The 11387-nt window shown below is 46.7% G+C and overlaps 1 protein-coding gene across 4 annotated transcripts in view; it reads left to right on the top strand.

Annotated features, from left to right (window-relative positions):
- The window catches only part of GRB10 (growth factor receptor bound protein 10), a 254495-nt gene that overhangs the window by 167254 nt on the left and 75854 nt on the right, over positions 1 to 11387 (top strand). For 3 of the 4 annotated variants that reach the window (XM_004708038.3, XM_045286355.1, XM_045286356.1), the window contains one exon: positions 8903 to 9059. In XM_004708038.3, the coding sequence (XP_004708095.1) occupies positions 8903 to 9059 (157 nt within the window). Of the gene's footprint in view, positions 1 to 7903; positions 8094 to 8902; positions 9060 to 11387 lie in introns of those variants that run through there. The other variant, XM_045286357.1, reaches the window with a different exon arrangement.

Raw genomic sequence — 11387 nt, forward strand, 5'->3', positions numbered from 1 at the left:
CCTCGCCCTGATCACACCTTTCTCCAAAGAATACCTGGTACGCACAACCACCTGCATGCACGATAGCAGCCAGGAGCCATTTCTCACTCACTCCTCTTACCACTTCATCCATCTTGCCAAAGACTGTTGTGTTTTAATGGCTTTTTCCCCCCCTAAGTCTGGTGGAACTTTATAGATATTTTATCCAAGTAATTTTCCACTTACTACCATTGTAGCGGTTTCAACTCATAGTGACCCTTAGGGTAGAGTAGAACTGCCTCCATAGGCTTCCGAGATTATAAAGCTTCACAGGAGCAGAAAGACTTTCTCCTGCGGGTAGTTTTGAAGCTGACCTTGCTGTTAGCAGCCAAACAAAACCCCACGACGCCACCCGTGTTCCCCGGGCAATTTTTGTAAAGTTAACAGACACCTTTTTAACTTCAGAAAAACTGCGGGCACTCTTAATAAAGTTAAAAACATATAGATGGGCAGAACCGATTCTCCCTAACAATCGATTCTCCCCGGAAGTAGGTAGTCCCCAAGACCTCTTGGTATGAACAGAAGCAGAGAAACTGGGGGTGGGCTCCACTCCCTGCCGTTTGAGTCTGGTCACCCACCTCCTAAGCCTGGCCTTAGCCAAACACCAGCCTGGCCTCTGAAAACAGAGGCTGACTTTTAAGAACTTTATTTTTAAAAGTTATATTTAGAACTTTTATCTCCTTTGCAGAAAGATTTGCTGGGACTTCAAAGTATTTTTAATGCTCACTGGGAAAACTTGAAATCAATAGTTATAAAGCAGATTTTGTTTCAAAAGTAAATTTGAATCTATGTAATTGAACAGAATTATTGTATGTGTTCTTATGATAGTGAATAGAGACCTATAATTAAGTGTAGTGGTTTGGGTTATCGCTCCTTATATCTCAATTTAGAACAGAACTGAGAGAGGGGAAGGGGTAGAGCTATATTGCTTTCTACTGAAAATGTTATTTAACTTAACTCTGGTTCTCTCATTCCAGTTTAAAACTAGTTGTTCTCAGGAAGTTCTGACTCAAAACCTTCCCCTATGTGACTATATGTCTGGCCTTTGGGAAGCAGATGTGCCCCCGAGTGAATGTGAACCTCCAGCCTTTGAGTTAGCAGCCAAGCACAGTAACTGCAAATCTCTGGGACTCACAGTCTAGATTGTTCTGTGTTGAAAAGCCAATGTAACCAGCCTTTTCTTCCTCAGAGAAAAGCTAGCAAGTTTCTCCTGAGTGGTTGGCCACTACATTAGAGGGAGCCACACATGCAAGACATCAAGACAAGACAGTCTGACAGGACAGGAAAGCAGAGCAAAGATTTAATAAGCAAAGTCTTGTTCAGTCAAGGGGCGGGTCACCTCATGATCTGAGGATGCAGATGTCTAGGGGTATGACATTGAATTTTATAGGGATGGACTGGCAGAACCCTATTGGCTCATCTCAGTCCCTCTCCCTCGGTGTTGGGATGAGTCATCGGGACATGACCAGTGGAATGGATCATATGAGGCAGTTTGGGATGGCTCATCCAGCCCTCTCGCTGACCCTGACATAAAGTAAATTTTGCTTACCCCAGACCTTCCTGTAGACCTTTAAGGACCTCATTTTAGGGTTTCAAGACGATCTAAAATCAGAAGTCTTTTCAGAAAGGCTCCATGGAATCTTGGATCCCTGTTGGCCAGAAGGAGTGCGTGGGGATGGTGGATAACTAAGTAAAGGACCAGAAAGACAAACAGGGTCAGGTAGCTCTCAGTTCAGATTTAGGCCGCAGCATTTTCCATTTCAAGCTTTCCCTGGAGAGGGAAGTAGCATTGAGTGCTGACCTGGTTTCTGCATTGAGTGCACTGAGGAGTGGTTCCATCCACTTACCTGGGCTTCCAGTTCTTTCTTCTCAAGGCTCTGGAGTATCACAGTGGGATGGGGACCTCCCTACCATTCCCATTGCCTTTGATTCAACATCTGATGTACAGTGACCCCACAGGACAATGCTTGCTGGTGGTTATGCACTGGGCAGCGATCTGCCCAATCAGCAGTTTGAAACCGCCATCAGTCCCATGGGATAAAGACGGACCTTCTACTTCCAGAAACAGTGACAGGCTCAGAACTTCACAGGGACAGTTGTCCCCAATCCTGTCGAGTTGCTTTGAATCAGTATCGATTGGGTGGCAGTGAGTTTTATAGGACAGTAAAATTGCCCCTTGGTGTAGATATTTACAGGAGTAGCCTGCCACACATTTCTTTAAACAACTAATGAATTCAAACCACTGACCTTTCAGTTAGCAATGGAGTGCTGAACCATTGCATACCCGATACACCTACCCCACTCCTTACAGGATTTTATTCTTGTTGCCTCTTGGAGCTCTTCTGGCTGCTTTTGCTGTTAGTCCTTCTCTCTCAGGGACGTCTCTTCTTGTGAGCCTTTGGCCTTCACAAACAACCTGGCTCCCCCAGAATGGTTAACTGCCACTGAGTCAGCCCTCAACTCATGGGGGGCCGTGCACAAGGGAAGAGCATTTTGTTTGACCCTGCACCATCCCCGTGATCATTGGTGGATCTAGCTGTTTCGATCCTTAGGATCGCCACTGGCTGGTGGCCAGGAGTAGATTGCTAGGCTTTTCTTGTTAGTCCATCTTGGTCTGGAAACTCTGCTGGAACCTGTTAGGCATCATGTTCTTGCTCAGTGCCGTTGAGTTCGTTCCAACTTCCAGCAACCCTGTGCACATCGGAATAAAACACAGCCAGCTCCTGTGTCATCTGCAGGACTCTCACTGTGTTTGAACCCATTCTTGCAGCTACTGTATCAGTGCATCTCATTGAGGGCCTTCCTTTTCGCCTCTGACCTTCTCTTTCCCCAAACATGAAGTCCTTTGTCAGGAACTGGTCAGCACTGTGGTCACGTCTACAGCATGTAAGATGAAATCTCACCATCTCCACTTGTAAGGAGAATGCTGGCTATTCTTTTTCCAAGACAGATTTATTTGTTCTTCTGGCAGTCTGTGGTATATCGGTTATTCTTGGCCAACACTATAATTCAGATGCATCAACGCAGCATCAGCATATCCTGCAAGCTTCCACTGATAGGTGGCTGGTGGTTTTGCCTGAGGTGTGTTGGCCAGGAATCGCATGCGGGTCACCTGCATGGAAGGTAAATCACCTTCTTCCCATAAATCACCATCTTCCTTCCGGAAGTGTGTGCTTACCACCCTTGCAAGCCAACTTGGGGAGTTAATAAAAATTACAGCTGAAGTTCATCTGACCTTTAAAGAACACATTCACACTAGAACCCCGGGCGCTGTTGAAGCAGGGCGGAGATGACGCAAGAACTCCGGGTTCTTCGGGCTTCCGCGTCTCTCCGTTTCTTTGCAGAGGCCTTGGTTTCCTTGGCTGCTCTGGGTCAGTGGAAGCAGCCAGGAGTGCAGGCCGCACGTGCCGAAGGTCAGGGTACCCATCCAAGGACATCTTATACAGCAGACAGCTCTTAAGAGGGCAAAGAGCTAAGAATGCCCCATTTTCTATTTTTAAAAGGTGGCTCTTATTTGAGCCTCTGACCAAGGCTTGTTGCCAAGGTCTGAGCAGTCTTGCGAATTCAGTATCAAGATTACCTGAAACCTGTAAGCCCTGCGGAGAGGCCAGCATTCTTAGGCCGGCCAGCAGGAGGAAGAGCCTCTTCTGCAATTCACTGCATAGGGGGGCTCAAAAACCCCACCTTTGGGGGCTACTGAGAGAAGGGCATGAGCCCTTGTGGCACAGTGGTTAAGCACTTGGTGATTAGCCAGAAGACCAGAGGTTCAAACTCACCAGCTACTCCACCTGAGAAAACAGCTGATGTCAGCTCTGGTAAAGATTTACATGCCTGGAAACCTGTCACAGTTCTACTCTATTGTCAGAACCAGCTGGATTTTGAACACAGGAAAGCCAAAGGCTCCCAAATGAAGTTTGGGGACCCAGAGTAAAGCATGTACTCTGTACCCTTAATTCTTAATTGTTCTTAAACACCCTCCTTTGCATTTGAATAGCATTAAGCTCTTGCTTCTCTCCCTACATAATGAATGTATAAAAAGTGACAACAGAGAGTCTGGGAACAATGGAACCTTCTATTGCCACTTCAGGGCCTTTATAAGTGGATGTTGTGCCAAGACAGTCAGAGGGCTGGTTCTAGTGGCAAAGCATTCCTCCCCCCACTAACTCTGAAAAGACTCTCATGCTGTTGACATAATTATGCCCTCTTTAATATTACTGTTTTATTTTTAAAAGCGATTAGCTATTTAGTTTCCTTTGCCGAGGAGGAAAGGAAATTAAGTATCTCGGGCTGGCTTCTCTGAGTTGTACCCACTGCCTCCTGCTAGCCATGAAGTCTGCTTTCTCAGAATTGGAATTCTGGAACAAAAGCTACCTTCAGGGCCCTGGGCCTGCCTTTCTCTACCTCTAGTATCTATACCTGGGTGTTCAGCTAGGTGTCCTGCCTTACGCACAGCCCTGTGGTAGATCATTTCCGAGAAGCTGGATACACTGTGGAGATCGTTTTACAGATAGACTAACAGAGACAAGATGTGTAACTCAGCCAAGTTTCCACAGCAAGGAAATGATGGAACAGGATTACACCCAGTCGGGATTCGAGACAGCCTCGTCATATCAACCATAAAAAGGTTCTAGCCACTGTCAGAGAGGAAAATGAAGAACAGACATCTTACTTTGATTTTGAGAATTTTCTGATCCACGAGGAAGCCAGATATTAGCCCTCAAAAGCCAGGCGCAAACTGCAAATGCTTGTGAGAAACTGTTCAACTGCTGTGCCGATTTATCCTTTCCGCTAGAAAAAGAGAGCCCACAAAACCATTACTTCTTGATTAAATGGAAAAACACTTCATTCTCTCCTAATCGAAATCTCAAATATATATACATGTCTGGTGGTGGAGGGCAAGAGATCACCCTTTGACCTGCTATTAGTTGATCTCAGTAAAAAAGCAGAAAAAACCTAACCATACCATGGCCATAGAGTTAATTCAGAGTCAACGACCCTCTAGAGCAGAGGTTCTCAACCTGTGGGTCCTTACCCCTTTGGAGGGTGTTGAACAAACCTTTCACAGGGGTCGCCTGATTCTAACAGTAGCAAAATTACAGTTATGAAGTGTGCAACGAAAATAATTGTATGGTTGGGGGGTCACCACCACATGAGGGTCACGGCATTAGGAAGGTTGAGAAGCACTGCTCTACAGGGTTTCCTAGACTTTGCCAATCTTTACTGGAGAAGACAGTCTCATCTCTCTCCCTCAGGAGTGGCTAGTGCGTTTGAATAGCCAGCCTTGCAGTTCGCAGCGCAGCACTTAGCCGGCAGCGCCACCAGCCCTCAAAGTCAGTGCCTTGGTGATTCATCGACACATTCCAGAGTTAGCGTATGGCAGAGCTCTGAGTTTTCCATCCCAGTCTTGACTCCTCTATTCCCCGGACAAATGAGGTCCCCTACAATAAGTGCATGCAGTCCCGTTGCTGTGCACCTCCTCAGGAGACCCATGTCCCACATGACCTGTGCCAGGGGCTTGAGCACTGGAGGATAAGTGCCCAGCCCTGCTCTGAAGGGCCCATGGGCAGCAAGGGCTGCTGTTCTACGGACTGACATGGAAAGCTCTTATTTGCTTCCAGAATGAGGCCAGCCCTGGACCTCTCGTATGGGTAGTAAAGGGCCATTAGCAAATTTCCTGGGTGTCACAAATGATGTGCTCATCTACTAGCCTAAACATCGGCAGATCAAACCCACCGAGCACGCCTCTGACAGTGTGCGTCCACAAATGTTACACCCAAAAAAACCCTGCAGAGCACTGCTGCTTTCTCACCCATGGGAGATCACCACGAGGCAAAAATCTACTCAACAGCAAGAGGCTCCCGTCCAGCTGGCTCCTCTGGAGCTGCTGGCCTTTACCATGGCTGAAGATGGCGGTGCAGTGCGTTGTTATCCTTTGTGCTTTAAGTATTCACTGCAAATATTCCCATTTATAGCTCCAAATATGGGTCTAATTATTCTTCTTTGTATGCTGGTCTTCCTGGCTTTCTGTCTTGAATGTTTCTTCTCTCCTCAGTAGATCCTAAGGAAGGTTAAGGAAGGCCTGGGGGAGCAATTCTAAGTGGACAATACAGGACCCAAGCACCTGAGCTTTGGGGGTGTATCTTTAGCCACAGCCAGCCGTGCCACCCTGCCCCAAGAGTTGCCCTGTGACAAAGCTTTTAATATGCAGATGACTATGGACTAGGTGGGAGCAAGGGGGGTGGTGAAGATACAGCAGAGGACCTCTACAGAGCAAAGAGAATGTGAGCAGGAAGTTTAGAGAACACTGGTGCCAAGGCTGTTTTAGACCAAAAACAGTGGTCGGGGGACTCGTCAGCACGGAAATGCACTTCCACATATTTCAGAAGGGGTCTTGGTGGGGTAGCAGCTGATGGGGGTGGGGGGAAGGAGGCTGCTCACTTAAAGGTCAGCAATTTGAAACTATCAGCTGACCCTCGGGAGAAAGGCCAAGCTTTCTGCTCCTGTAAAGATTTGCAGCCCTGGAAACCCACAGAGCAGTTCAGCTCTGTCCTGAGGGTTGCTGTGAGAACTGACTCCACCGCAGTGAGTTTTGTTGATTTGTTCTTGTTGTTAAAGAGCCTTCATGATGCGGCCGAGTAAGCACTGGACTGCGAACCTGAAGGGTTGGCAGTTCACACTCACCAGCTACTCCCGGGTAGAGAGGTCTGTTCCTATAGAGATTTACAGCCGTGACACCCCATTCAGGGAGTCCACTTGTTGGCAGTGGTAGATTGTGATATGGTATTCATAGGCAAACTCACTTAGAATCTGAGGGAAGAAAATAAATTTGGAATTTGGGTGATTAAAGACATGTATGGAAGACATGTTACATTATATCGTTAACTTATAAGGGAGTATATTAATTCTTTGCATTGTCCAGATTTCTGTTTTATATTAAAGCTATGATTTGGTTTACTCTTTAATTCTGTATTGTAAATAAAAGTTTTTACCTGTAGGCCAGAAACATTATTTAAATTTTATGTTTATTGACTCACTCAGTAGTGTCAGCCGTATTCAAACTTGTTAGGCAGAAGAATGAGTTCATTGAGCAAAACTAAGTCCAAAAACAAATGGGTGGATTTCTTCAACACTACATGCGATTGGAAGGCAGGTTCCTCCGTGCCAGTCACCCTGAGCAGTGTCTCAGTGGCTGAGGGGCTCCAAGGCAGCGAAGCCCTTCCTGAGTGATGGGCTGCGTTGCATATTGCTGATTGAGCTTTCAAAGCTTCCCAGCCACAGGGTTACCAGGGGCCCGGAGATGTCAGAGGACTGGGAAGTCAGGGTTTCTAGACTCAGGCATTCCTAATTTCTGCCCTGCTTGCTTTCTAGCCAAGGCTTTGACCCCAACAATAGCCCTCTCCTCTCTGCCCTCTTTGCTCAAATGAAATTCAAACTAAGCACTTGGTTTAAGATGAACAGGGATCAAGGGCTCCTGTGATCATTGGTGGGGAAAGCTGTCATTCTGGTACAAAAGTGGCAACTGACCCCATCCATGGCAGGGGACAGGATTATCAAGAGAGTTCGCAGACAAGTCAGGAGTCAGATATGCAAGTGTTTCGGGCACTGAGTGTCCTGCTTGGCATTTCACTCTGATCAGAGGAGGGGAAAACATTGACACCGATCCTTCTGGCTTGCTGGTCTGCGAGGGTTTTGTTGTCCTGTCACCACCACCTCCTCCTCCTCCGCCAGGGCCATTGCACTGTAGTGGGAGAGTGTGTGGGGGGTGATTACATCAGTCCGAGGGAAGGACGTGATTGGTCTGCAGAACATGGTTTGATTCACTACCTAAAGGACTGTGTGTGAGGAAGGCTGCCTTTGAGCAAGCGTCTTCCCTGCCTGCCCAGAAACAGCCTTCCTGCCAAGAGCTCATGCAGGCTTGGCACCGCCATCCATTGATAGCACCAGGACCCTGGCAGTACAGCCCAGCCTGTCAGGTACAGGGAGGAGAGGCCAGCAACAAACTCCCTTTCAAGAGGCACCCTTTATTTAAAATGCCATCTTGTTCTTCTGACTGCTGCCTTTTCCATGCTGCTGAGGTAAGATTTTTTTTTAAAAAGCATCTCACAGTCTCCTAAAGGGAGCCCCTCCCTGTGGGTGATAGTTGCTCGGGCATGGCATGTTTATAATGCTCTGAAACTCCAGGTGTCAGTCATCTAGTCTGGGAGCTATTGATTTTTAAGAAATGTGAAGGATTCTAGAAAAAGGATCCTCGCTAGTCGGGGCTTTTTGGTTTGTGCCTCCTCTCCCCTCCATGGTAAAAATTATAAAATCTCAGGGTCTTCGTATTACTGTATCTCAGCTTCTTCTAAGCCAATGTGACGCAAGTCGGGGGTAGAGTTCAAAGGGCACTGAGCATCAGCCACTCGAATCGGGACCCTGGGAGGTACAGTTATCAAAAGTTGTGACGGATGGAGGGAGAGAGTAGGCCAGGTGTATTTCGTTGTCTGTTCTTTACAGTCGGCTCAACTGTAAAATTTCCAACCCTGAGGCCACCCGCAACATTTTAAACCGACGCTGCCCCTGCCTAAGAAAGGCCATTGAGAAACAGCTGGTGGACTTCAGTGGTGTGCTGGGCACCCCTGAGGAGTGAGGAGCATTTTCAGACTCGGGTGCCTGTGAGATTGCTGCCTGCTCTGCGGCCCTCTGAAGGGGCACGTGGGGTGCGGGCAGGGAACGTCCCCCGTGGGTACGCCACTCCTGTTCCTGCGACTGTGGTCGCATGGTGGATGGAAGAGCCGTTATACATATGTTGGAGCCTTTCTGTATTTTTGTTGTCTTTATTTCAGTGTTTTGGATTCAAATAACAAAATTGCCTACCTGTAAGTATCCTCTTTTTATGTTGCAGGATGTTAAAGTCTTTAGTGAAGATGGGACGTGCAAAGTGGTGGAAATTCTAGCAGACATGACAGCCAGGGACCTGTGCCAATTGCTGGTTTACAAAAGTCATTGTGTGGATGACAGCAGCTGGACGCTAGTGGAGCACCACCCGCACCTAGGATTAGGTAGGGAACAGCCCTGGGTGGTGATGGTTCTCTGGGAACAGGGTCTGGGGGTGCCCAGCGTGCAGCCTCCTGAGGGCAGTCTCTGCGCAGTGTCGCATACCTGATTGCAGCTCCCACTGCCAGATATGCAGGTGGCTTGAGTGTTGCCCTCAACTCAGCTCCCCATTGATGCTTTTCCTCTTCCTCTAAACCTCCCTCCTTTCTCTTTCCTCCCTGTTCGTGCTTTCTTTACCCACCAGTGTTTTGATGAATATTGCGCTGGCACGGTGGAAGCAATACTTTCCAAAGGACCTAGACAAATCAAGAAGGTTCTCGCTGTAATTTAGTGGTTAGTCTCTCACCCCAACCCCTGCCCAGGCCCCAGGCCCCAAGCTGGAAAATCCGTCTGGGAGAGGAGTGTGAGGTTTGCTGCACATCTTTGGCCTGGGGTTGGGGGCAACCTCATGGTACCCTGGGGAGCTTGTAAGCTTGCACAATTGTGGCTCTAGTTCTGGGGCTAGCAGAGGCACATCCTCGTGGAGAACAGTTCACTGCCTAATTGAAATAGGCTGCCATGGTTACAGTCAGCAGGAAAGCACATGGAGGTGCGCTGGGAATTGAAGCACATTATAAATCAATTGGACCTAAGTGTGAATCTGACACAGTATTTCTGACACACACACAGAGTGTGTGTGTGTGTGTGTGTGTGTGTGTGTGTGTGTGTGTGTGTGTGTGATATAAAAGAAATTTTGATCAGAATATCTGAAACTATTATTGCAGAAGCAGTTGGGTTTTCTGTTCAGAAGGCTTATTTCAGGTTAGAAGCTTTTCACATACCTTCGCTGGCAAATTGCTTCGAGTCACTTTATGTCTCTTTTGCTTAAATAATCACTGGATAATGTATGATGCTCACAAAACCATTGGCAAGTGTTTAAAGCCAGAATGTCTTCCAAATCAATAGCTATATATCTTCCAGGATGGAGGGGTGGGTGAGTAGGGGAGATTACACAGATTCCAGACTCCCATCGTTTAAAATTTTTCTTTTTAAGTGTTTTTGAAAGATTCAAGAAATTCAATTTAAACCTCCAGATTTAGAATATTCTTTTCTTAAAAACTAAATAGCGTTCCTCCAAGGTAGACTGTAAACTCCAAGCATAAATAGTGTCACTTAAGCTTGAAGTGACCTTATTTCAAATCACAGCGGCCAGTTTCCCCTGTATTTTCGGGTGCACAGTGTGTTTCTTACAGTAAGCCACGAGGAACACTTCATGATTTACTTCCTGTCTCTGTTGATTACCAGAGTACCGGTGGGTAAAGAGACCATTTCTTCCCGGTCATTAGCAGCAGCCTCCTCCACCAGGTTCATTCACTGATGCCCCAGTTCAGTGACAGCGATGTCACAGTGGCTCCCTAGAAGGCTAATTCCCCGGATGTCCAACTCTCGGTTGGAACGTCCGTGGAGAAAACTGCCACTGGATGAGTAACGTCATCGCAAGCCCTTGTTTACACACAAATAGCTTGGAAGTTAAGCAGTGGTGGGAATAAATGGGTATATCCAGAATTCACTTTTAAAAGTCTTGGTATAGGTGGGCCCAAATAGGATGGATATTATTAGAAGTTCATTTGCAAATCGGAATGCTGTTTTAATAGGAACTCTATGGACATGACAATGTATGTATGTGATGGCACAGATGTTGCCATGAGTAGGAACTGACTCGATGGCAGTGGGTTTTCTGAGTTCGAGAGAACATAGGGGGTGGGTATACAAAGAACTTAATTTCTAAAATATCACACAGTAAGTTAATTTTATACTAAACTTTGGACATAATGAATCGTTCTCAAGATGTAGAAAAATCAGTGCATACTTATGTGATGTTCTTAAGAATTAGGGATTCAGTATTGATATGACTTACTCTTTTCCACAGACACTTAATATTCACACTCTAAAAGGTATAATACTGAATTTTGAAATCAAGTATAAAGTGAATAAAAAAGCTGGGGAAAGTAAGCAATGATGCTTTTAAAAAGAAACATGTGAATCACATTTGGGGTCTTACTGACAGAAATCAATGATTAAACCTCCTATGGTCAGGAAAACACAAATCTCAGAACACTCCTCATCAGTTTCTTCTCCCTCTCCAGCTTCTGCCTCATTAGCACAAAATGAACGCACCCCGGTGGGCTGGGTTGTAGAGGCAGAATTTAGAACCAAGAGTTGCTTTCTTCCCACCACTCGCTGGCATTTGGTTATCAAACACTAGCTGATGAGGAAAGTGAGCACACCAGATCCCCTCCGTGCCCATTGGTGAAGGAGTGTCCTAAGTCCCCTCCGTGCCCATTGGTGAAGGA

This window comes from Echinops telfairi, unplaced genomic scaffold, assembly GCF_000313985.2.
Source record: "Echinops telfairi isolate 266 unplaced genomic scaffold, ASM31398v2 ScPeMD7_7;HRSCAF=31, whole genome shotgun sequence".
NCBI classification, from domain to species: domain Eukaryota; kingdom Metazoa; phylum Chordata; class Mammalia; order Afrosoricida; family Tenrecidae; genus Echinops; species Echinops telfairi.